The sequence below is a fragment of the Pristiophorus japonicus genome, chromosome 18 (genome assembly GCF_044704955.1).
Source record: "Pristiophorus japonicus isolate sPriJap1 chromosome 18, sPriJap1.hap1, whole genome shotgun sequence".
NCBI classification, from domain to species: Eukaryota; Metazoa; Chordata; class Chondrichthyes; family Pristiophoridae; genus Pristiophorus; species Pristiophorus japonicus.
Genome location: NC_091994.1, coordinates 9,725,226 through 9,752,226, shown reverse-complemented (window position 1 = coordinate 9,752,226; position 27,001 = coordinate 9,725,226). Strand labels below are relative to the sequence as shown.

At 48.3% G+C, this 27,001-nt stretch overlaps 1 protein-coding gene across 1 annotated transcript in view; it reads right to left on the bottom strand.

Annotated features, from left to right (window-relative positions):
• The window catches only part of LOC139229143 (CUGBP Elav-like family member 4), a 557,794-nt gene that overhangs the window by 258,247 nt on the left and 272,546 nt on the right, over positions 1-27,001 (bottom strand). The window contains exon 3 of the mRNA XM_070860805.1: positions 8,049-8,097. Within this exon, the coding sequence (XP_070716906.1) occupies positions 8,049-8,097 (49 nt within the window). The remainder of the gene's footprint in view (positions 1-8,048; positions 8,098-27,001) is intronic.

The window sequence follows — 27,001 nt, the reverse complement described above, 5'->3', positions numbered from 1 at the left end:
TTGGCTCGGTGTCAAATTTTTTTTTTATATCGTATAACACTCCTGTGAAGCGCTTTGGGACATCTTACTACGTGGCTCCGGTTGGGGTGGAATGTAGAATGTTTTAGTGTAAGGGATGTCGCAGTTGTGTGAGGCGGACTGGTTGGGCCGGGTGCTTTTTACCTTTCCGCCATTGTTCATTGTTCATAGGTTTATATGTAACCTTCAGGGCTGCCGGCCGAGGGCCGTGGGGCTCTTTGTCGGCCGGCGCAGACACGATGGGACGGAATGGTCTCCTTCTGCGCTGTAAATTTCTATGTTTCTACGTTAAAGGCGCTATATAAATACAAGTTGTTGTTATCCTGGCATTCACAAAACTGTAAAGCAACAAGTTTGAATGTTCACCAAAAGAGAGTAAGAAACAAAATTTGGTTTCCATATTTATGAAAGGATGTACTTGCTTTGGAGGCAGTTCAGAGAAGGTTCACTAGGTTGATTCCGACGATGAGGGGGTTGACATGAGGAAAGGTTGAGTAGGTTGGGCCTCTACTCATTGGAATTCAGAAGAATGAGAGGTGATCTTATCGAAACGTATAAGATTATGAGGGGGCTTGACAAGGTGGATGCAGAGAGGATGTTTCCACTGATGGGGGAGACTAGAACTAGAGGGCACGATCTTAAGAGTAAGGGGCCGCCCATTTAAAACTGAGATGAGGAGAAATGTATTTTCTCAGAGGGTTGTGGATCTGTGGAATTTGCTGCCTCAGAGAGCTGTGGAAGCTGGGACATTGAATAAATTTGAATAAGACAAAAGATAGACAGTTTCTTAACCGGTAAGGGAATAAGGGGTTATGGGGAGCAGGCAGGGAAGTGGACCTGAGTCCATGATCGGATCAGCCAAGATCGTATTAAATGGCGGAGCAGGCTCGAGGGGCCGTATGGCCTGCTCCTATTTCTTATGTTCTTATGTAACAGAATGTGATGACTTAGCACAGTGTAGAGCACTTTCCAACTTTACAATCTCTCTTTGTGTGTATAAAGGAGACAGCACTGGCTGCCGGCGTGTATACAGCAAGCAGTCTCGCGCCAAAGAAGCCGCTTCGGGACAGGGCACGAGGAAATCTCTATCAGTTTTCGGATATAAAAGGCTGTGCTGTAGACCCCAAGCTGTCTGGGCTCGAGCTGAATTTGCCTTGCCGCTACCTCACAAAGAAGGAAAAAAAAAACTCATTTACTTTGTCCTCTCGGGCTTTCAACAACAATAAATCATCTCGCTGCACAAAGGCAACAGGAGAAGTAAACAAAAAAAAAAAAATGGTGGGGAGTCGTACCCCACAGAAACACATCGATGAACAAAGCAACCCTGGATTGTTCTGTCTCATCAAATGATGGCCACAGAAGCAAGCGTGCTGATAAGCCGCTTCTCACTGGATCCAGAAGGTCAATTTATAAAAGGTCAGGTCTCATCCTGTCACCTCCCATGACTGAATAAAGCTATCTGTGGATTATTTTTTTTTCCCTTCCCTAATTTACAGCTGATAAGTGCTGCCACACAGCGCACATCACAGTGGCACAACCAAGCACGTCACTGCTGGGGGAGATAAGTACAAATTGTAATCTCATTTTTTTTTTTTCACGACAAAAGGAAAGAACATCTTTGCAGTTTCCCCCAACTGGCCTCCTCCAGATACTTTTCTGTACCCTGTCAACGAATTTGCTTTGTAGTCTACTGGCACAGGGCTTCTGAAACACAACCCACCCCCGGCCTCAACAATGTGAATCCGGACAAGACTGACATTTTATAATACAGAAAATATGGGCCTCTATTGATTATCATCACTCAACCATCGGTGGCCGTGCCTTCTGTTGCCTGGGCCCCAAGCTCTGGAACTCCCTGCCTAAACCTCTCGACCTCTCTACCTCTCTTTTCTCCTTTAAGACGCTGCTTAAAACCCTCCTCTTTGACCAAGTCTTCTGTAATTTCTTCTTACGCGGCTCGGTGGCAAATTTTTTGGCTTACAACTCTCTTGTGAAGAGCCTTGGGATGTTTTACTATGTTAAAGGCGCTATATAAATACAAGTTGTTGTTGTTGTAATCCAACGACTCAAAAAGCAGGAGCAGTTTACGGTCATAGTGTTAACCCTACACATACAAGTTTTTACACTCAGCAGTTATTCATCGTATGCGAGACGTTTCTGAGATGTGATAAGGCGCTATATAAACGTAGATCTCTTTTTCTCTACAAGTAAACGAGTAAAATTCTGAAGAAGGGAAAGGTTAAGCCCTTTCCCCTCCCACCCCCACCCCCCGGAGTTTCTTAAGGGCCTGAGGCGCAATCACTCCGCAAGTCGGCCGAGAGTTCAGCAAAAGGCAGCAGTCAATCGTGGTGGGAGCCAGAAACACTGGGGTCTGGGTCCAGAGGGCAACCCAAGGCAAGCGGAGCTTCTGTCCACCCCAACTGTAGCCCGTGGGGGGGGGGGGGGGGGGTGCGGTGGGGGGTGGGGGGGGGGGGTAGGGGCTGGCGGGATGGACCATCCCAACCACTGGGATTCCTGCACATCCTTTCTGCCCGGCAATCCAAACTCCAGGTCAGTGTTGGAGTGGAACTGGGGCCCAACATAGTCCCCAGGCCTGGGAGATCCGGGAATTGCCTGTGCCATGTGGGGTTCGGCCAATCCGCTTACAAGGAGGGTGAGAGAACCCTTTTTCAAAGCCGAAAATTTGGGGGGGGGGGGGGTTGCACAGCAGCGATTCCCCCCTCCCATGTTGTCATCCAGCGCCCCCACCACTCCCCCGCAGTGGGCATGGCAGATCCCCCCGCCAAAAATATTCAAATGAGCTGACCCTGCACCGACCTCACTTACGCAAATGGAGTCAGGAGCAGTGGCCTAAGACTATAAGAACATAAGAAATAGGAGCAGGAGTAGGCCATTCGGCCCCTCTAGCCTGCTGCTCAATTCAATGAGGGGCACGGCAGATCTTTGTCCTCAACTCCACTTTCCTGCACTATCCCCAAATCCCTTAATATGCAAAAATCTAGCGATCTCTGTCTTGAATATGCTCTGACTGAGCCTCCACAGCCCTCTGGGGGGGGTAGAGTGTTCCAAAGATTCACCACCCTCTGAGTGAAGAAGTTTCTCCTCAGCTCAGTCCTACATGACCGACCCCTTATCCTGAGACTGTGACCCCTGGTTCTAGACTCCCCAGCCCGGGGGGAAACATCCTCCCTGCATCCACCCTGTCCAGCCCTGTCAGAATTTAGTATTTTATTTGATTTTGTCTGCACCCAGTGCAGCAGCAGCCCCAGGCTTTGTGAGGCCTCCAATTCTGTCCTCCCGAGCCTCACATCTTTCTGAATTCTCTTTTCTTCCTCACTCATGCTTTCTTTTTATTATATTTAACCTGATTGTATTTCTGTGCATTATAACCCTTTCTATCCATTGTACTGCTTATTTACTTTAAAAAAAATATTTTGATCACTAGTTTTTTTTTTCCTTCCACCAATCCCATCGTCCCTTTTGGCATTTGCGGCAGTAACAGTGAGAATTTATTTTTAAAAATTCATTCAAGGGATGTGGACGTCGCGGGCAGCGGAAGGAGTGTGCGGCAAACCAGTCCACCCCACCCCTTCTCTCGGCGACTGTCTGTCCCATCTGTGATAGGGTCTGTGGCTCTCGTATTGGACTGTTCAGCCACCAAAGGACTCACTTCAGGAGTGGAAGCAAGTCTACCTCCATTCCGAGGGACTGCCTATGATGATGATGTATATATGTTCTTAGCACCAGTCATTGTGGGGAGGGTGGGGTTACTGGTAAACAATGAGTCAGCAAGCAGTGTTTATGCTGTAAGGAAAGTTATAACTTAGGCCCGTTTTGTAAATTATTGGGAACACTTCATTTCTCCCCGAGCCTGTTAGGACAGATACACAAACATTAGCGTCCTCGTCCAGGCCAACATCCCCAGCACCGAAGCACTGACCACACTTGATCAGCTCCGCTGGGCAGGCCACATAGTCCGCATGCCAGACACGAGACTCCCAAAGCAAGCGCTCTACTCGGAACTCCCTCACGGCAAATGAGCCAAAGGTGGGTAGAGGAAACGTTACAAGGACACCCTCAAAGCCTCCCTGATAAAAGTGCGACATCCCCACCGACACCTGGGAGTCCCTGGCCAAAGACCACCCTAAGTGGAGGAAGTGCATTCAGGAGGGCGCTGAGCTCCTCGAGTCTCGTCGCCGAGAGCGTGCAGAAATCAAGCGCGGGCAGCGGAAGGAGCGTGCGGCAAACCAGACTCCCCACCCACCCTTTCCCTCAATGACTATCTGTCCCACCTGTGACAGAGACTGTGGTTCTCGTATTGGACTGTACAGCCAGCTAAGAACTCGTGTTTTAGAGTGGAAGCAAGTCTTCCTCGATTCCGAGGGACTGCCTATGATATGATCTTTGTACTTTTCAACACAGGGGCTTCCCAAATGCCGAATGTTTCACTGAATTAACACGCCGTAAAATGCACGAGGTTCTTTAGTTCCAAACGGTCCAACGCACAATAATGGTTCCAGGGGGCCATTACTCGCCGAAACCCCTGGTAAATGTAACGCTGCCTTTTATGATGTAATTGCATGTGCTTCCAGCAGAGGGAGGCAGTGGTGGGCGTCGTCCCATTCTCTCGGCAAGCTTCTGGCTCTGGCCGATGTAGTCAGCCAATGAGAACATGCACGACTGAAAGAATAAAGATTAGAGCGTTTCAGTTTCTTTCACAGCCCAGCACTACAAAAAGAGGCCTGGACTGAAAATAAAGTAACAATAAAATAAGAATAGGTTTAAAAAAAAATACAATTCGGTGAATTCAATATTTGCAGGGTTTGTGACCTTGCTGTTAAAATGGCCACATTCCTTGAGTCTCTCCACGTACCTAAATCACCTTCTTTTGATTTTTATTGTTGCTTCTGCCCCATCAGTATAAGCTCTCACAAATAAAATGTTGTTAAAATGTTTTATTTGAAGCGATAAATCAGATTAATTTCCCTCCATAAAGAAAAAAACTGGAAATGCTAGATATCTACATAAAAAAACAGAAAATGCTGGAAATGCAGAACAAGTCCGTCGACATTTAAAAAGAGAAAAAAGCTTAATTTTTTTGGGGGGGGGGTTGCAGGTCAGCACCTAAGACATTTACCTGCCTTTTCTCTTTCCAACTGCTGATGGTATTGTGTTGTGTATTTCTAGTGTTTTCTGTTTTTGGGTTGATTATATCTGTACGTGTAGAATCGGCTGACACAGACGGAGGCTATTTGGCCCATCGTGGTAGATGGTAGAGCTATCCAGTTAGTCCCACTGCCCTGCTCTTTCCCCATAGCCCTGTAATGTTTATTCACCTTCAAGTATTTATCCAGTTCTCGTTTGTAAGTTACAATTGAATCTGCTCCCACCGTCCTTTCAGGCAGCGCATTCCGGATCACAACAACTCGCTGCGTAAAAAAAATGTTTCTTCATCTGCCCCTGTGCTTCTTTCACCTATTATCTTAAATCTGTGTCCTCTGGTTACTGACCTTCCAACCACTGAAACCATTTATCCCTATTTACTCTATCAAAAACCGTCACGATTTTCATGGAGTATGGGGAAAAAGCCGTAATTATGGTGTTGAGATAGAGGATCAGCCATGATCATATTGAATGGCGGTGCGGATTCGAAGGGCCGAATGGCCTACTCCTGCACCTATTTTCTACGTTGCAATGTTTCTAGCAAATCTCCGCTTCACCTTCTCTGCTCCAAGGAGAACAACCCCAGTTTCTCAGTCAGGCTCTCCATGTAACTGAAGTCCCTCATCCCTAGGATTGTTGTTAATGATACCACGCTGCGCCTCGAAATACTTTAATGTTCATTAATTTTTTTTCCGTAACTTTATATTTTCTCCTGGGGCGTTACCAACTCTCCCAGTTCTCGAAGGGAAACCTGAAGGGTCATCCAAGCGGGAATCTCAAGGATGCAGCGAAGTCGAGCTGAAGATGCCAGCGACGGCTGCTTTGGCATCTGGATGCTCTGCTGGGATTCTCCTTGGGAATCAAGTGTGGGCACCTCTGCTCCCTTCCCCTCTGCAGACTGCTCCCTTCTTGACACCACTCACCATCTCTGGCTCAGAACCGGCTCCAGGCTCCATCCCAAGTCCCTGCCTTAGCCTGCTCTACATCTGCCTGTTAGGAATTGTGCAGGGGGCGAGCAGAACGATCTCCACGCCTCCCAAAATGGAATCAGCATCCAACAGATCACTAGTGACGAGTCAGTGCTCTAATGACAAGAATTGATTTCAACCACTTGTTCCTTTAGTGTCCCAAGGATCATAATAATAGGAGGGGTAAACCTGCACCGAGCATTAGTAGCGAAAATGGTGACTGAAACCCTGGTGGGACCGAAATTCAGTCCTACCGTTTTTGCGGTGACACCGGCTGAGCGCCGGGCGGGAGGTGCCGCCTCAAATTGCAAAATTCACTTTTGCCGCCCAAAGATGAGCGAGCAGCACTAAAAGTGGCGTTGCCCACTCAACCTCGGGCGCCAACGGGACGGGAGCTCAGGAGGCCGACTGAACTTCCTCACGGTAGGCTGTTGGCATACGAGATGAAAAAAACGAGGAGAAAAAAGTTTCCGACAATTTCCCTCACCCTCACCCACACTTTCCCACTGGTCCCATTAATACCAAAATGCTAAAAAGAAATAAACATAAGCACTGACCTTTGTCGCTGGACGCTCCCAACCCGGGACCCCCCCTGATATCCCACCACCTTCCCCAGACGCCTGCCGGTAAGGTCACCGTACTCACCAAATCTCGCAGCGGCGGCGGCAAGGGGGCGTCGCACGCCCGATGGCGTCACCACATGGGCGGCGGCCGAGCACGCAATGGTACGTCTTGGCATCGCCCCCCCCACCGCCCAACTAAATGAAGCGTGAGCCGAGGAACACGGTCGCCGCTGACGGTAAGCGCTCTCCGACGGCTACAGGTGGCGTTAAGAAATTGAATTTCGACCCCGATCGGGCCTGATTTTAACTCCCGGCGGGTTTTGGGCAGACAGGTAGCGTGGAGAGTTGGAAACTCACCCGCTGCCCCCAGAATTGAGGCCCGGGCTCGTTTACCTCTTGGTCCAATCGCACACAGGCATTGACAAACTGTTTCATTCCTCTCCCGAGACGAGTAACCGTAAGAACCCAACTCCCTTTGTGCTAGTTGGCAGGAGCAAGATGCTTGGATCTCAGGTTCTCCACACCATCTCTCTCTCTTTCTCAACCTCAACCATGTCCCTCACACCACAATGCTCTGTCTAGCACAAAGCCCAATGGGTTATCTCAAACCACAGCCTCAGCTTTAACATTAGATATCAAGAGCGTACACTCAGGAATCTGGAGTTTTGAGATTGTAACCTTATCAAAGAAGCACTGGGTTTTCCTTTGTGGGACGTTGCAGGTTCAGGAATAGGCCAGAAGAGCCTAACTCCGCAAAAGCTGCCATAATGGTCTTTGTTGACAAACTTTGTAGTCCGGAGCAGTTCAAACGCTTCCCTTGTTGATTTTCAGATCAATTTATCATTTCAAAATAAAACACCCATATTGCTCAGGGTGTCCGAACGATGTTAAGGTGCAGTTACAGGGTCATCACATCCACAATATGAACAAACATTGGTGGTAAATTTGCAGTCCCTACGGGTGTGTTCGAGGTGCACACATGCCCGTGGGCGCCCCACAAGTCCCGGGTTTTGGCACGCACTACGCATGCGTTGAAACCCTCAACTTGCCATCTGTCAAGAATCCTCTTGGCAGGTCGCAAGCATCCGAAAGAAAAGGGCCTTCGCTGGGCAGAGAAGTGGGCTATTTGCACAAGTTCAGCCCAGCAAAAGCCCTTGAAATTCTTATGCCCGGCAAATGAATGAACTGGAAGAAAACAGCTCCTAATAAATGCAAGCATTTAAAACCACACTCAACACAACACGTTAAATTTACTTCAGTCATGGTCTAATTGGGATATTAAGGACGTCCCAGTGACTGATATCTTCCCCCTCGATAAAATATTGGTTACAACTACCTCCACGACTCTCACTGTCAGCAGGCTTCACCTGAATGGGCCGATTCATCTGAAAGATAAAAAGAGAAAGAAGAGGAATTGGAGATTAGAATTTCTATTGAAAGTAGCATCTTTAGCGAGTTATAAATCACAATGTCACTTCAAGGCGCCTGCCGCACATTTCAAGTCTTTGACAACGTCTTACTTTGCAAAAAAAAATAGAATCTACAGTCCTTGCTGCTCTGTTACATGCCAGACATTACCATTCCCACTGGGGGAAGGAAAGAACGAGATTTGTATTGAGTTAATCAATGTTTTCTTCAAAGCATGTTAGCCGGGGCCTTCTAATCAGCTTCCTTCTGGAACAGTGATTGACTGGCACAACTGCTGATCGCCTCACCAACCCATTCACATCCCTCCAGCCCCGATGTACTGCCTCCCGGCACTTGGGAAGGGTAGGAATTTGAGCACGTTAAAAAAAAAAAATCTAAAGCTGACACTCCAGTGCAAAGCTGAGGGAGCGCTGCACTGTCAGAGGCGCCATCTTTCGGATGAGACGTTAAACCGAGGCCCCGCCTGCCCTCTCAGGGGGATGTAAAAGGTCCCGTGCCGCTATTTCGAAGAGTAGGGGAGCTATCCCCGGTTTTCTGGCCAATATTTATCCCTCAATCAACATCACAAAAACAAACAGATTATCTGGTCATTGTCACGTTGCTGTTTGTGGGAGCTTGCTGTGCGCAAACTGGCTGCTGTGCTTCCTACATTACAACAGCGACTGCACTTCAAAAGTACTTCATTGGCTGTAAAGCGCTTTTAGATGTCCGGTGGTCATGAAAGGCGCAGTATAAATGCAAGTCTTTCTTTTAGAGCAGAGACGGTGAAGAAAAGATTTGATAGGGGTATTCAAAATCATGAACGGTTTTGATAGAGTAAATAAAAGTGGAACTGTTTCCAGTTGGGGAAAAGCCGACATCCAGAGGACTCAGATTTAAGATAATTGGCAAAAGAACCAGAAGCAAGATGAGGTAGTATCTTTTTACGCAGTGAGTTGTCGTGATCTGGAATGCACTGCCTGAAAGAGTGGTGGAAGCAGATTCAATTGCAATTGTAATTGTAATTTTATAAATGAATTGAATGCTTTATAGGAAAAAAATTACAGGGCTGTGGGGAAAGAGCAGGGGCAGTGGGACTAATTGAATAGCTCTACCATAGAGCCGACACAGGAATGAGTGGCCGAATGGCCTGCTTCCGTGCTGGTTCACTCTATGATTCTCTGATTCCATGAATCTTTCATCCCATCGGTCTAGACTGGCTTTGAGCTCAGGTGAAAAATCAGTGTCTAACCCATTATATCATCCCGCTCCCGATTATTTTTTGGTAGGGTGCGAAGGACATCCTCGGAGAAAACAATTTCAATCTGACGCGTGTCAGCCTTGGCCCAGTGATAGGACTCGTGCTTCTAGTTTTAATCGGTTCAAGCCCCGCCCCGAAACCACAGCACGCAACCCAGCCCAACATTTCAATGGAGCAGTGAGGGAGCGCAGCATGGGTGGAAGTGCTGTCTATCGGATGTGATGTTAAACTGACGATCCCGTCTGCCATCTCGGATGGTCGAAAAGATACCGTCGCAATAGTTGAAGAAAAGCAGGAGTGTTGTCCTGGTCGACATCAATCCTTCAAACCGAAAAAAGTGATTCTTCAACTTATTGTTGTATGGCACCATCGTAGGCGGTCCCTCGTATCGAGGATGACTTGCTTCCACACCAAAAAGGGATGAGTTCACAGGTGTTTCAATGAAGGACCTAATATTCCAGGTCGCGACCTACATCCTGAAGGGTGGAAGATGCCTGTGCGTGAATTGTTTTATCGTGTGGTGGCCGTTGCACACCAGCCACCACACACGGGCTTGAACAGAGCTAGGTCTTGGTCCAGTGACAAGGGTTAACCAGGACGACTGGAGACCAGCTCTGCTGCACGGACCTAGTGCGCACACATATCGCAGTGTGGGCTGGCCCCGTGCTGCCCCTGGGTCCTCGCCTCTCCTGGGCCCCGATCACGTCCCTCTACAATCTCTCGCCGCTCCTGCGCCCTGACCTCGCCGCTCCTGCTGTACCTGCCCACGCTCCAAACACCGACCTGGACCTTGGTGACGTCCAAACCAGTCGCCCTCTTCGTTGAATGTGGGACTGTATTGGCTGCTGCATTTGCCAAATAACACGGGTGACTACATCTCAAAGAATAATTCACTGGCTGGGAAGCACTTTGGGATGCCCTGGGAATGTGAAAGGTGCTTTATAAATGTCCGTTCTTATATTCAGTCCTATTAATAGAACAGTTCGGGCTGAATATTCTTGTTCAAAGATTAGATGACGCACTTTGCCCAAATTACACGCAGTCATCTCTTCCCCAGGGCCTGTAAAATGAGTTACATAAGACGAGCTAAGGATGAGAAAAGGCTGTTGGATCCATCAAGACTCATCACACTAAGATGCCTAACTCTTCCATTATAGCATCCAGACACATTTCCACCTGTCTCTGATGTTCACTTATTCCTGCAATGTCACAAATTACAGAAAGCTGAAGTATGAAAAGCGACATCTCGAAAGTTTGATTCTTGTCTCCTTGCTCTTCTTGGTTTCCGTGCAACGCACAGCATCGACTGCAGAGAGGGCAGCAGCTTGTCCTCGGCCGCTGACACAGTCTCACAGTCTGTCGCTGGATGTGACAGTGGCCTTGAAATTCCTGGAGCCACCCCCACCCCACTTCCGTCATTGGAAGTGCGCTGGGGCAGGACTTCCACCCTGCCACGGCCCTGACTCTGTCCCAAATCCCAGGCCCAGGGCCATTTACAACAACAACAACTTGCATTTATATAGCGCCTTTAACATAGAAACATAGAAACATAGAAAATAGGTGCAGGAGTAGGCCATTCGGCCCTTCCAGCCTGCACCGCCATTCAATGAGTTCATGGCTGAACATGCAACTTCAGTACCCCATTCCTGCTTTCTTGCCATACCCCGAGTAGTAAGGACTTCATCTAACTCCTTTTTGAATATATTTAGTGAATTGGCCTCAACAACTTTCTGTGGTCGAGAATTCCACAGGTTCACCACTCTCTGGGTGAAGAAATTCCTCCTCATCTCGGTCCTAAATGGCTTACCCCTTATCCTTAGACTGTGACCCCTGGTTCTGGACTTCCCTAACATTGGGAACATTCTTCCTGCATCTAACCTGTCTAACCCCGTCAGAATTTTAAACGTTTCTATGAGGTCCCCTCTCATTCTTCTGAACTCCAGTGAATACAAGCCCAGTTGATCCAGTCTTTCTTGATAGGTCAGTCCCGCCATCCCGGGAATCAATCTGGTGAACCTTCGCTGCACTCCCTCAATAACAAGAATGTCCTTCCTCAGGTTAGGAGACCAAAACTGTACACAATACTCCAGGTGTGGCCTCACCAAGGCCCTGTACAACTGGGAAACGTCCCAAGGAACTTCACAGGAGTATTATGAGATTTTAAAAATTTGACACCCAGCCGCATAAGTAGAAATTAGCGCAGGTGACCAAAAAGCTCGGACAAAGAGGTAGGTTTTAAGGAGTGTCTTGAGGGAGGAAAGAGAGGTTGAGAGGTGGAGAGATTTAGGCAGGGAGTTCCAGAGCTTGGGGCCGAGGCAACAGAAGGCCCAGCCACCAATGGTTGAGCGATTGGAGGGCAGAATTAGAGGAGTGGAGACATCTCTGGGTGTTGTGGGGCTGGAGGAGATTACAGAGATAGGGAGGGGCGAGGCCATGGAGGGATTTGAAAACAAGGATGAGAATTTTGAAATCGAGGCGTTGCTTAACCGGAAGCCAATGTGGGTCAGCCAGCACAGGGGTGATGGGTGAGCAGGACTTGGTGCGACTTAAGGCAATGGGCAGCTGAATTTTGGATCACCTCTAGTTTACATAGGGTAGAATCTACATGAAGCATTAACTGCCCACTACATTTCTGGTGTCCGCTGGGATTCCATCCTGTAGAAGAGCTGGGAATTTGTAGAAGAGCTGGGAATTTTCCAGTAGCATCTTGGTCCCTTTGGGCAAAGGTGGATTATTTTTTCAATTACACGTTTGACATTTCTGCAGTGGCAACTTTTAATAATTTACCAACATACCCCTCCCGGGGACCCTCACTAAATACTGACACACTCCCTGGGACAAAGTTCCTTTAATTTTTTCCGGCCCGCATGGCCCCTTTAAGGGCCATTCACAATTCTGCGCGTATGTGGTTTTTCCATTTAAAAGCCGGCTCACCGGCCACACGGGTCCTTCCGAGCGCCGCTGCTTAAAGGGAACATTGCTTGGGACCCTCTGTAAATACTGCCACACTCCAGGGGGCCCTTTATAAATACTGGCACACTCCAGGGGACCCTATAAATACTGGCACATTCCAGGGGACCCTATAAATACTGACACACTCCAGGGGACCCTATAAATACTGGCACACTCCAGGGGACCCTATAAATACTGGCACACTCCAGGGGACTCTATAAATACTGCCACACTCCAGGGGGCCCTCTATAAATACTGGCACACTCCAGGGGACCCTATAAATACTGGCACACTCCAGGGGACCCTATAAATACTGGCACACTCCGGGGGACCCTATAAATACTGGCACATTCCAGGGGATCCTATAAATACTGGCACACTCCAGGGGACCCTATAAATACTGGCACACTCCAGGGGACTCTATAAATACTGCCACACTCCAGGGGACCCTATAAATACTGGCACACTCCGGGGGACCCTATAAATACTGGCACATTCCAGGGGATCCTATAAATACTGGCACACTCCAGGGGACCCTATAAATACTGGCAAACTCCAGGGGACCCTCTGTAAATACTGGCACACTCCAGGGTACCCTCTGTAAACACTGGCAAATTCCAGGGGACTCTGTAAATGCTGACACATCCCTGGGAATGTCCTGTAAATACTAATAACACTCATGGGACAACCTGTAAATATGAATCCTCATTTGGGGACCATCTGTAAATACGAACACACAACTAGGGATCCTCTAAATACTGACACATTTTTGGGGACACCCTGCAAATGTTACAACAGTCGAGTACAATAGTGACACATGTCTTGAGATCCACTGCAAATATCAGCATCACCATCATAGAAACGGAAACATAGAAAATAGGTGCAGGAGTAGGCATTTCGGCCCTTCGAGCCTGCACCACCATTCAATAAGATCATGGCTGATCATTCACCTCAGTACTTCTTTCCTGCTTTCTCTCCATACCCCTTGATCCCTTTAGCCGTAAGGGCCATATCTAATTTCCTCTTGAATATATCCAATGAACTGGCATCGACGACTCTCTGCGACAGGGAATTCCACAGGTTAACAACTCTTTGAGTGAAGAAGTTTATTCTCATCTTGTTCCTAAATGGCTTACCCCTTATCCTTAGACTGTGACCCCTGGTTCTGGACTCTCCCAACATCGGGAACATTCTTCCTGCATCTAACCTGTCCAGTCCCGTCAGAATTTTATATGTTTCTATGAGATCCCCTCTCATTCTTCTAAACTCCAGTGAATACAGGCCCAGTTGATCCAGTCTCTCCTCATATGTCAGTCCTGCCATCCCGGGAATCAGTCCGGTGAACCTTCGCTGCACTCCCTCAATAGCAAGAACATCCTTCCTCAGATTAGGAGACCAAAACTGAACACAATATTCCAGGTGAGGATCTCCCTGCTCCTATACTCAAATCCCCTAGCTATGAAGGCCAACATGCCATTTGCCTTCTTCACCACCTGCTGTACCTGCATGCCAGCTTTCAATGACTGATGTACCATGACACCCAGGTCTCGTTGCACCTCCCCTTTTCCTAATCTGTCGCCATTCAGATAATATTCTGCCTTCGTGTTTTTGCCACCAGAGTGGCTAACCTCACATTTATCCGCATTATACTGCATCTGCCATGTATTTGCCCACTCACCTAACCTGTCCAAGTCACCCTGCAGCCTCTTAGCGTCCTCCTCAAAGCTCACACTGCCACCCAGCTTAGTGTCATCTGCAAACTTGGAGATATTACACTCAATTCCTTCATCTAAATCATTAATGTATATTGTCAATAGCTGGGGTCCCAGCACTGAGCCCTGTGGCACCCCACTAGTCAGTGCCTGCCATTCTGGAAAGGACCCATTTATCCCGACTTTCTGCTTCCTGTCTGCCAACCAGTTCTCTATCCACGTCAACACATTACCCCCAATACCATGTGCTTTAATTTTGCACACCAATCTCTTCTGTGGGACCTTGTCAAATGCCTTTTGAAAGTCCAAATACACCACATCCACTGGTTCTCCCTTGTCCACTCTACTAGTTACATCCTCAAAAAATTCTAGAAGATTTGTCAAGCATGATTTCCCTTTCATAAATCCATGCTGACTTGGACCGATCCTGTTACTGCTTTCCAAATGCGCTGCTATTACGTCTTTAATAATTGATTCCAACATTTTCTCCACTACCGATGTCAGGCTAACCGGTCTATAATTCCTCGTTTTCTAGGCAGTCCCTCGAAATCGAGGAAGACTTGCTTCCACTTTAAAAGTGAGTTCTCAGGTGACTGAACAGTCCAATACAGGAATTACAGTCTCTGTCACAGGTGGGACAGACAGTGGTTGAAGGAAAGGGTGGGTGGGGAGTCTGGTTTGCTGCACGCTCCTTCCGCTGCCTGCGCTTGTTTTCTGCATGCTCTCGGCGACGAGACTCGAGGTGCTCAGCGCACTCCCGGATGCTCTTCCTCCACTTAGGGCGGTCTTTGGCCAAGGACTCCCAGGTGTCAGTGGGGATGTCGCACTTTATCAGGGAGGCTTTGAGGGTATCCTTGAAACGTTTTCTCTGCCCACCTGGGGTTCGCTTGCCATGTAGGAGTTCCGAGTAGAGTGCTTGCTTTTGGAGTCTAGTGTCAGGCATGCGAACAATATGGCCCACCCAACGGAGCTGGTCGAGTGTGGTCAGTGCTTCGATGCTGGGGATGTTGGCCTGATCGAGAACACTGACGTTGGTAAGTCTATCCTCCCAGGGGATTTGCAGGATCTTGCGGAGGCATCGTTGGTGGTATTTCTCCAGCGATTTGAGGTATCTGCTGTATATGGTCCACGTCTCTGAGCCATACAGGAGGGCGGGCATCACTCAGCCCTGTAGACCATAAGCTTGGTGCCAAATTTGAGGGCCTGATCTTTGAACACTGAGGCGACTGAAGGCTGAACTGGCGCACTGGAGGTGATGTTGGATCTCGTCGTCGATGTCTGCCCTTGCTGATAATAGGCTCCCGAGGTATGGAAAATGGTCCACGTTGTCCAAGGCCGCGCCGTGGATTTTGATGACCCGGGGGCAGTGCTGTGTGGCAGGGTCAGGTTGGTGGAGGACCTTTGTCTTACGGATGTTTAATGTAAGGCCCATGCTTTCGTACGCCTCGGTGAAGATGTTGATGATGGCTTGGAGGTCAGCCTCTGAATGTGTGCAGATGCAAGTGTCGTCCGCGTACTGTAGTTTGACGACAGAGGATGGGATGATCTTGGATCTAGCTTGGAGGCGACGAAGGTTGAACAGGTTCCCCACTGGTTCTATAGTTTAGTTCCGCTCCAGCGGGGAGCTTGTTGAGTGTGAGATGGAGCATTGCAGCGAGGAAGATCGAGAAGAGGGTTGGTGCGATGACGCAGCCCTGCTTGACTCTGGTCCAGACGTGGATTGGGTCTGTGGTGGATCCGTTGGTCAGGATCACGGCTTGCATGTCGTCGTGGAGCAGGCGGAGGATGGCGACAAACTTTTGGCGGCAGCCGAAACGGAGGAGGACGCTCCATAGTCCTTCGCAGTTAACAGTGTCAAAGGCCTTTGTAAAGTCAAAGAAGGCCATGTACAAGGGTTGGTGTTGTTCCCTGCATTTCTCAGCCACAGGGAGAGAACGGTTGAGGAGGATTCTAGCGCTGACTTTCCCAGTGGTCGACAACAGGGAGATTCCTCTGCAGTTGTCCCTTTTTTTAAAGATGGTCAGGATTACTGCATCTCTGAGATCTCCCGGCATACACTCCTCCTTCCAGATGAGAGAGATGAGGTCATGCATTCGAGCCAATAGTGCCTCTCCACCATACTTTAGTGCCTCAGCGGGGATTCCATCTGCTCCTGATGCCTTGTTGTTCTTGAGCTGACAGATGGCCTTTTCTACCTTGTGCAGGGCTGGGGTTTTGCTGAGATGGTGGCAGGTAGCATGCTGCGGGATGGAGTCGCGGACACTCGTGTCAAAGGCAGAGTCTCGATTAAGGAGATCTTCGAAGTGCTCCTTTCAGCGGGTCCTGACTGCCTTGGTGTCCTTGAGGAGTGTCTCCCCGTTCTTGGCCAGCAGTGGGGTGGGTTCTTGGGTGCTTGGGCCATAGGTGGACTTGACTGCGGTGAAGAATCCTGGCATGTCATGACTGTCGGCCAGTTGCTGGATCTCCTGTACTTTCTCCACCCACCATCTATTCTTTAGATCGCGAGTTTTTTGTTGGACCTCGGCCTTCAGCCATCTGTAGAGCTGCTTTGCTGCTCCCGAGTTGGGTTGTTGCTTTAAGTTCAGAAATGCCCTGCGCTTGCGGTTTATTAGCTCCTGGATCTCCTGATCATTCTCATCAAACCAGTCCTGGTGTTTCCTGGTTGAGTGACCGAGCATCTCTTCGCAGGCACTGGTTATGGAAACCTGGAGGGCAGACCAAGCGCTGTGGGCATTCTGCATCTTGGGGTCATCGATGGTCGCCAGGTTAGCAGTGAGGCGCAGGCTGTATAGGGCTCTCTTAGCTGGGCCTTTGAGTGACCTGGTGTTGATTTTTTTTTTGCGGCATTGCTTCTGTTGCCGTCGTCGCTTTGGGGCTATATTGATGTTGATGATGGAACGGATAAGGCGGTGGTCCATCCAGCAGTCGTCAGCTCCTGTCATGATGCGGGTGATGCACACGTCCATGTGATCCCTGGCTCAAACGATGACATAGATGAGCAGGTGCCAGTGTTTGGAGCGAGGGTGTTGCCACGATGCCTTGTACTTGTCCCTCTGGCAGAACAAGCTCTTGGTGATGACAAGGTCATGTTCTGGGCATTTTGTCAGGAGCAGGGTACCGCTGGAGTTGGTTTCCCCTACCCCCTCTCTGCCAATCCCGCCTCCCCAGAGATCCGTGTCCTTCCCGACTCTGGCATTGAAGTTGCCGAGGAAGATCGGTTTGTCGTCCGTAGGGATGCGGGACAGGGATTGGAGTAAAATCCCTCTTTGGCCGCCTCATCTGTTGCGTCGAGTGTCGGGGTGTACGCACTGATAACTGTGGCGCACTGGTCCCAGGATAGGGTGAGCCGGAGAGTCATGAGGTGTTCGCTAATCCCGCAGGGGGAGTCACTGAGGCGGTCGACGAGCTCGTTCTTGATGGCGAAACCAACTCCATGGAAGCGGCATTCTTCCTCTGGTTTGCCTTTCCAGAAGAAGAATGTCCTGTAAATACTAACACACTCCTGGGGACAACCTGTAAATATTAATCCTCACCTGGGAACCATCTGTAAATATGAACGCACAACTAGGGACCTTCTAAATACTGACACATTCCTGGGGACACCCTGCAAATGTTGCTACACTCGAGTAAAATAGTGACACATTTCTAGAGACCCAATGCAAATATTAGCACTGTCTTGGGCACCCCCTGTAGACATGAACACACCCTTGGGGACTTCCTGCAAATATCAATACATTACTGGGAGCTGCCAGTTCAAAAGGGGCTTCATCTGTTCAATGGAAAATATTGCAGCAAAGTGTTTTATTCATGTACAGCTACCGAAATAATGTTCCAGTAAGTCAAAAGGTACAGAAAATGTCTTAGCCCTGACAATGAATGAACAGTACCCTGTGGCGCCAGGAACTCCCAGTATCCTCCTGTGGGCCTCCTATGGTCAAGTGAGCCCAGTTTTGAAAGCCTATGCTATATTCATAAATATATATTTGAAGGGGCGAAATCGCACGGCTATGGGGGGGAAAGAGCAGCGAGGAGTGGGACTAATTGGGTAGCTCTTTTCAAAGAGCCAGCACAGGCCGATGGGCAAAATGGCCCCCTTCTGTGCTGCAAGATTCGACGGATTGTTATTAGGCTGGAAATCCCTGTTGGTGATAATAATAATAATGCAATTTAAAGCATTTACACAACATTCGCCTATCCATTACTTGAACAGAAACATTTGTTCATTTCTAAACAGAAGCCGATTTTTAAAAAGAGCTTATATTAGCTAGCGCCTTTCACATCCCCAGGACGCCCCAAAGTGTTTCACAGCCAATGAATTACGTTAGAAGTGTAATTAACTGTTGTTATGTAGACCATTTGCGCGCGGTTAGATTCTACAAAAGGCGCAAGTTAAAAAGTTGACCGACTTTTTTATCGGCTATGTTGGTTGGGGCATGAATGTTGTTCAGCCAGGACACTGGGAGAATGCCTGCTCTTCCTTGACTAGGCCCATGGGATCTTTTCCATCCAACCGAACAGCATCTCGGTTTAACTTTTCAATGCAGCCCTCCCTTAGTAAAGAAAGCATGAAAGAACGTGCTTTTATAGCACCTTTCATGGCCCTCAGGAGAATGAAACACTTCTGACTGTTGTAATGTAGGAAACGGGCAGCCAATTTGTGCACAGCAAGCTCCCACAAACATCAATGATCAGATAATCTGCTTTTTAGTGATGTTGGTAGAGGAATAAATATTGGCCCAGGACACGGGGGGGATAACTCCCTCTGCTCTTCTTCGAAATAGTGGCCGAGGGGATCTTTTACGTCCACTTGAGAGTGCAGACGGGGCCTCGGTTTAACGTCTCATCCGCCATACAGTATTGCATTAGACTGTCAGCCTAGATTATGTGCTCAAGTCCTGGAGTGGGACTTGAGCTTGCTGTTAGGAATAAGTGGGTTAAGCTCTCCCTTAAAATAGCCGACCGACGAGGAGTGTCCTACAAATGCAATAAGCGTTTGGCCATTATTATTGACAACTGGCAATTGTCAGCCTTACAGAGGTTTATTTATCCCTCCGTTATGCCTCAGCCACAGGAAAAAACAGAAGTGTTTTGTTAATCATATTCAGCCACCGTTAGCCGGAGCACAAATCTCCACATCAAACAGTACTTAGATATGGATCTTGGGAGTCTTAAGGGAGCACTGACTTGCCCTGCCTGCTGCTGTTGCCTGAACAGATTCACAATACAGCAGTGGGAAAGATCTGTTTTACTGACATTACAATCCCATAAACACTTCTTCAAGGAGAACTCCATAATGGCTTTTCAAAATGTCCTTATAATAATCTGATATATGGGGGACTAGGCAGGGATGACCAAGCCTCACCTTGAAAATGACTAAACCCAGAGCTGGGACATCAGCCCATAAATTCAGCCGTCGTAAATACTCACTAGAACTGCCTGCGAGCGCAGCAGATCTGACGTTGCCGGGTAAAGGTTGTGGTGCCTGCAGTGAGAGCCTCGGCGAGGGTTCAGTCACGTCCTTCCCCGATGATACTGCTGCATCCTGTCACAGGCTCACAGAGCCGGTGTGAATCTAGGGCTCGGCACCGTCGCTGCTAGTACAGCTCTGGCACTGTGCGGGCATTGACCCAGATACTCGCAACAGCAGCGACGCTGGCTACAGCTGCGTTGTTTACCCAGTTCGAGTGTCTTATTTGTCAGCGTTTGTTGACTTCAGACTCGTAGCATGGTAGGACGCTACAGCGCAGAAGGGGGCCATTCAGTCCATCTTGCCTGATAGAAAACATACATAGAAATTTACAGCGCAGAAGGGGGCCATTCAGCCCATCGAGCCTGATAGAAAACATAGAAACATAGAAAATAGGTGCAGGAGTAGGCCATTCGACCCTTCGAGCCTGCCCCACCATTCAATATGATCATGGCTGATCATTTTTGCAACTTCAGTACCCCATTCCTGCTTTCTCTCCACACCCCCTAATCCCTTTAGCCGTAAGGGTCACATCTAACTCCCTTTTGAATATATCTAACGAACTGGCCTCAACAACTTTCTGTGGTAGCGAATTCCACAGGTTTACAATTCTCGGAGTGAAGAAGCTTCTCCTCATCTCGGTCCTAAATGGCTTACCCCTTATCCTTAGACTGTGACCCCTGGTTCTGGACTTCCCCAACATCGGGAACATTCTTCCTGCATCTAACCTGCCCAATCCCATCAGAATTTTATGTGTTTCTATGAGATCCCCTCTCATTCTTCTAAATTCCAGTGAATATAAGCCTAGTCGATCCACTCTTTCTTCATATGTCAGTCCTGCCATCCCGGGAATCAGTCTGGTGAACCTTCGCTGCACTCCCTCAATAGCACGAATGTCCTTCCTCAGATTAGGAGACCAAAACTGTACGCAATATTCAAGGTGTAGTCTCACCAAGGCCCTGCACAACTGCAGTAAGACCTCCCTGCTCCTATACTCAAATTCTCTTGCTATGAAGACCAACATGCTATTTGCCTTCTTCACCGCCTGCTGTACCTGCATGCCAACTTTCAATGACAAAAACATAGAGACATAGAAATTTACAGCGCAGAAGGAGGCCGTTTCAGCCCACCGTGTCCACGCCAGCTGACAAAGAGCCGCACGGCCCTCGGTCAGCAGTCCTGAAGGTTACATATAAACCTATGAACAATGAACAATGGCGGAAAGGTAAAGAGCACCCAGCCCAACCAGTCCGCCCCACACAACTGCGACACCCCTTATACTGAAACATTTTACACTCCACCCCAACCGGAGCCATGTGATCTCCTGGGAGAGGCAAAAACCAGATGAAAACCCCGGCCAATTTAGGGAGAAAAAACAAATCTGGGAAAATTCCTCACCGACCCATCCAGGTGATCGAAACTAGTCCAGGAGATCACCCTGAGAGCACCTTTGAAAGAATTTTCCAATCAGTCCCACTCCCCTTAGCCCGGCAAATGTGTCCCTTGCTGCTCTACATCTAAATTCCTTTTGAAAGTTACTATTGAATCTGCTTTCCTCCACCTTTCAGACACTATTACAAAGAAGAGCAGGGGGGTTATCCCCGGTGTCCTGGGCCAATATTTATCCTTCGATCAACAGCACTAAAACAGATTATCTGGTCATTAACACATTGCTCTTTATGGGAGCTTGCTGTGCGCAAAACTGGCTGCCACGTTTCCCACATTACAACAGTGACTACACTCCAAAATGTGAAGCACTCTGAGACCTCCTGAGGTTGTGAAAGGCGCTATAGAAATGCAGGACTTTCTTTTTCTATCCAGATACGCCTATTGGAGTGTGTTTGGGTATGGATACCAGGCCTGGACAGTAGTGCCTCTGCCCCACAGCAGAAACAACAACAACTTGCATTTATATAGCGTCTTTAATGTAGTGAAACATCCCAAGGTGCTTCACAGGAGTATCATGCGATTAAAATTTGACACCGAGCCACATAAGTAGAAATTAGCACAGGTGACCAAAAGCTTGGTCAAAGAGGTAGCTTTTAAGGAGCACCTTGAAGGAGGAAAGAGAGGTAGAGAGGCGGAGAGGTTTAGGCAGGAAGTTCCAGAGTTTGGGGCCCAGGCAACAGAAAGCACGGCCACCAATGGTGGAGCGAGTATAATCAGGGATGCTCAAGAGGGCAGAATTAGAGGAGTGCAGATATCTCGGGGGGAGGGGGGTTGTGGGGCTGGAGGAGATTACAGAGATAGGGAGGGGGGGGTGAGGCCATGGAGGGTTTTGAAAATAAGGATGAGAATTTTGAAATAGAGGCGTGGCTTAGCCGGAAGCCAATGTAGGTCAGCGAGTTCAGGGGGTGATGGGTGAGCAGGACTTGGTGCGAGTTAGGACACGGGGCTGCCGAGTTTTGGATCACCTAGTACCTTAGATTACTACTTCCTGGTGAGTGAGCCTCCCCCTTTCATCGTTCAGATTATGAGAGCCCATAACACCCTCCCACCATATTGAACTAATCCCCACCCCCAATCGGCTGGTATATAAAGATGATTACAGCTACAGAAGGAGGCTTCACGTCACAGCCCGTGAACCAGCCTGAGAATCCTAGTACTGCTTCACATTATTCTCCAAGGGAGGAGCGCGGCAACACAGCAAACTCTGCTGTCACACCTCAGCGACTGTCCCTTCATTCTTTCCTCTCTTCCGTCATGTGCCCCGGGACGCATACTCCCTTGAAGCCACTGACAAAATGCAAGTGACCACTGTAAGCAGATTCTCAGTGACAATATAAAGCCCTTGTGTAAAGAAGTGCTGCCAGACCTCAAGTCCTGAGAATTTGCCTGTGACTAGTTTGAACCTGCGTTTCCCCCATTCCCCTGTGCTGCCGTCACAGTTTTGTTTGAATGCTTGATGTAGGTATTCTGCCTGTTGCCATGGGAACTGAGCTCCACTGCTGTATTCTCCTCGGGGTCCAGTTGCAAAATGGCTGTGTCAGCGACCGCAGTGTCTTGGGACACAAGAGACACCGGGCCAGAAAGGGCTCCGGTTTTGATCCCCATTCTGAAGTCCCTCATGCCTGGAACTATTCTTGCAGAGAAGATTCACGAGAATGATGAGGGACTTCAGTTGCGTGGATAGACTGGAGAGGTTCTCCTTGGAGCAGGGAAGAGCGAGAGGAAATTTGATAGGTGTTCAAAATCATGAGGGGTCTGGACAGAGTAGATAGAGAGAGAAACTGTTCCCATTGGCGGAAGGGTCGAGAACCAGAGGTCACAGATCTAAGGTGATTGGCAAAAGAACCAAAGGCGAAATGAGGAGAAACTAGTTTACACAGCGAGTGGTTAGGATCTGGAATGCACTGCCTGAGAGGTTGGTGGAGGCAGATTCAGTCATAGCTTTCAAAAGGGAACTGGATAGGTACCTGAAGGAAAAAAAATTGCAGTGCTACGGGGAAAGGGCGGGGGTGTGGGACGAGCTGATGTGCTCTTGCAGAGAGCCGGCACGGGCTTGACGGGCCGAATGGCCTCATTCTGTGCTGTACCCGTTCTATGATTCTGCAGCGAGATAGCTGACCTTCGACCCAGTGATAGGGGCTCTACCCATTGCAACTCTCCCAAAGTTAGGGACATTAATGTCAGCCAGGGGTCCGACGCCGGATCGCTGCCCAGTGAGCCCTCTTAGCAGAATGCCTGCTGGGATGCTGGCGGAAGACAGGATCTGGCTCAGCTGTGACGCTCCCTGCAGTCAAATAGCCATAAGAATGTGCTTCTTGGCCGAGGTACTACATGACGACTAACAAGTGGAATCCTATTCCAGCCTTCAGGAGGGGAGAGTACTGTAATCACAATTAAACAAAACAAAACGTTTTATGGGGCAAGATGTCCGTGGCCGATTCAGGAATTAAGCCAATGAGAGTCGCTGGTCGCTACTCCCCACTGGGCCAGGCGGCACTGCCCTTTTAAATACAACTAAAATTCTGGCAACTGTGTTTTTGTTAAACTGTGACTTCAGGTTAGCAGCAAGTATTACCGCCAGATACGTGATAAATGGAAGGGCTCAGGTTGCCAACGAAGGCTCCCAGTATTAATTAGCCTCAAAAATAGTAAAATACAGAAGTCAATCTATCACACAGAAACAGGCTGGAATTATAAACAGCTGGATCAGGAAACAAGTAAGAAAGAAAACAGGGAAGAAATCACAGATATTATATAACACGCATACTATAGATGAACAAAAACTTGTATTTATATAGCGCCTATAACGTAGTAAAACATCCCAAGGCGCTTCACAGGAGCGTTATCAAACAAAATTTGACACCGAGCCACATTAGGAGATATTAGGACAGGTGACCAAATGCTTGGTCAAAGAGGTAGGTACTTGATACCCATAGGCTGGCACCTCTTAGTAGGAGTGGGACTTCGAGCTTATTTCCCTCTCTACCGCACCAGCCCTGTCGATGCCAACCACTGCCTCGGCACTGAATCCTGTATGTTCCTGAACTGAAGCTATCCAATTAGTCCCACTCCCCTTCGCTCTCTTTCCCCATGGTCCTGCAAAATCTTCCCCTTCAAGTATTTATCCAATTCCTTTTTGAAAGTTGCTATTGAATCTGCTTCCACCACTCTTTCAGGCAGCACATTCCAGGTCATAACAACTCGCTGCGTAAAAATAATGGCTCCTCATCTCACCTCTGGTTCTTTTGCCAATTACCATAAATCTGTGTCCTCTGGTTACCGATCCTCGCGCCACAAGAAACCCTTTCTCCCTGTCTACTTTATCAAAACCTTTCATGGTTGCTCAATTATTCTTCTCACTATTGCATCATAGAATCATAGCAATGTACAACACGGAAGGAGGCCATTTGGCCCATCATGTTGGAAAGTGTGAGGTCATGCACTTTGGCAGAAAAACAATCAAAGAGCAAGTTATTATTTAAATGGAGAAAAATTACAAAGTGCTGCAGTACAGCGGGACCTGGGGGTCCTGGTGCATGAAACACAAAAGGTTAGTATGCTGGTACAGCAAGTGATCAGGAAGGCCAATGGAATCGTGGCCTTTATTGCAAAGGGGATGGCGTATAAAAGCAGGGAAGACCTGCTACAGTTATGCAGGGTATTGGTGAGGCCACACCTGGAATACTGCGTACAGTTTTGGTTTCCATATTTAAGAAAGGATATACTTGCTTTGGAGGCAGTTCAGAGAAGATTCACAAGGTTGATTCCGGAGATGGGGTTGACTGATGAAGAAAGGTTGAGTAGGTTAGGCCTATACACATTGGAGTTCAGAAGAATGAGAGGTGATCTTATTGAAACTTATAAAATAATGAGGGGGCTCGACAAGGTAGATGCAGAGAGGATATTTCCACTCATAGGGGAAACTAAAACTAGGGGATAGTCTTAGAATAAGGGGCCGGCCATTTAAAACTGAGATGAGGAGAAAATTCTTATCTCAGAGGGTCGTCAATCTGTGGAATTCTCAGACCCAGAGAGCTGTGGAGGCTGGCTCATTGAATATATTTAAGGTGGAGATAGACAGATTTTTGAGCGATAAGGGAGTAAAGGGTTATGGGGATCAGGCAGGGAAGTGGAGCTGAGTCCATGATCAGATCAGCCATGATCTTATTGAATGGCTGAGCAGGCTGGAGGGGTCGTATGGCCTACTCCTGCTCCCATTTCTTATGTTCTTATTTCAGGCAGTGAGTTCCAGACCCCCAGCACCCTCTGGGTGAAAAAAATTCTCCTCAAATCTCCTCTAAACCTCCTACCAATCTTTCACTACGTTGTGTGCGCGCCAGTGAGCGGTGGCCTGGGATCGAGCAGGGGGGATGGGGGGGTTATTGAGGCGGGGCGCAGTTAGGGTGACAGGCAAGGGTCCATGCCCATGAGGGGGCGCCAGACCCAGGGACCAAGTGGAAGGGTGCAGCTGAGGTGGTAACATGGTCAGGAAGTCGAAGGGTCGACAAGGAAAGAAACCTTGATCTTCCTGACCGAGACGGCTGAATTCCACCTCTGTTTAAGTTATGTATTTGCAGGCGCCATATAACCTGGTTAATGAGTCGCCACTAAGTGACACCACCACCTCACCCTTCTGCACAGTCGATGACGATTACCAGTGGATAATTTACATTGTCACGCATTGAGAGTTTAAAAATAGAAAGAGAAAAGAAAGTCTTGCATTTCTATAGCGTCTTTTATGACCACCAGATGTGCCAAAGCACTTTACAGCCAATGAAGTACCTTTGGGGTGTAGCCACTGTTGTAATGTAGGAAACGCGGCAGCCAATGTGCACACAGCAAGCTCCCACAAACAGCAATGTGATAATGACCCGATAATGTTTTTTTGTTATGTTGATTGAGGGATAAATATTGGCCCAGGACACCGGGGATAACTCCCCTGCTCTCTTCGATATAGTGCCGTGGGATCTTTTACGTCCACCTGAGAGGGCAGGGAGGGCCTCGGTCTAACGTCTCATCTGAAAGACAGCACCTCTGACAGTGCCGCGCTGCCTCAGTACGGCACTGGGAGTGTCAGTGTAGATTTTTGTGCTCAAGTTCTTGGACTAGGACTTGAACCCACAACCTTCTGACTCAGAGGTGAGAATGTTACCCACCGAGCCACAGTTGACACCGTAAATACACTATTAATAGAAAATTATACACCACATTTTCTTATCGCACATTGCGTCTGTTGTATATTTTTTTAAATGCTCGAGCCTCTGGCTCCGTCCATTACAATGCGTGCGTCTCACTTTGTAACAGTCACAAAACAACCTTAACATTGAGAAAGCCAAGCAATTCATTCGAGGTTCTTCTGACCTGCAGCCTGAAATTTACAAGAAATGTACGTCATCGTCAGTTGATCGCAGCAATTTACAAGCAGCTACAGACTCATAAAAAAATTGCCTGATCAGTGACCCTCTAGGAGCAGGCTAAGTTAGCGGCTGATCATCACACCCCAGGCTGCACATGAGCAATGACAAGGTAGACACACTCATCGAATCATACAGCACAGAAGGTGGCCATTTGGCCCATCGTGACTCTTTGGTAGAGCTATCCAATTACAGGGAACGGTGGCATAGTGGTTACGTTACTGGACTAGTAATCCAATAGGTCGGGACTAATAATCTGGGGGAGAAGTTCAAATCCCACCATGGCAGCTGGGGAATTTAAAATCGGTTAATTAAATAAATCTAGAATTAAAAAGCTACTATCTAATGATGACCAGGAGACAACTGGATTGTTGTTAACAAACCCACCTAGCCCACTAATGTCCTTTAGGGATGGAAATCTATTGTCCTTACCCAGTCTGGCCTACATGTAGCTCCAGACCCATGGCAATGTGGTTGACTCTCAAATAGATGAGCAAGCCACTCAAGAACAATTAGGGATGGGCAATAAATGCTGGCCTTGTTGGCGATGCCCACGTCCGTGAACAAAAACAAAAATTAGTCCTGCTCTTTCCCCATAGCCCTGCAAAATCTTCCCCTTCACGTACT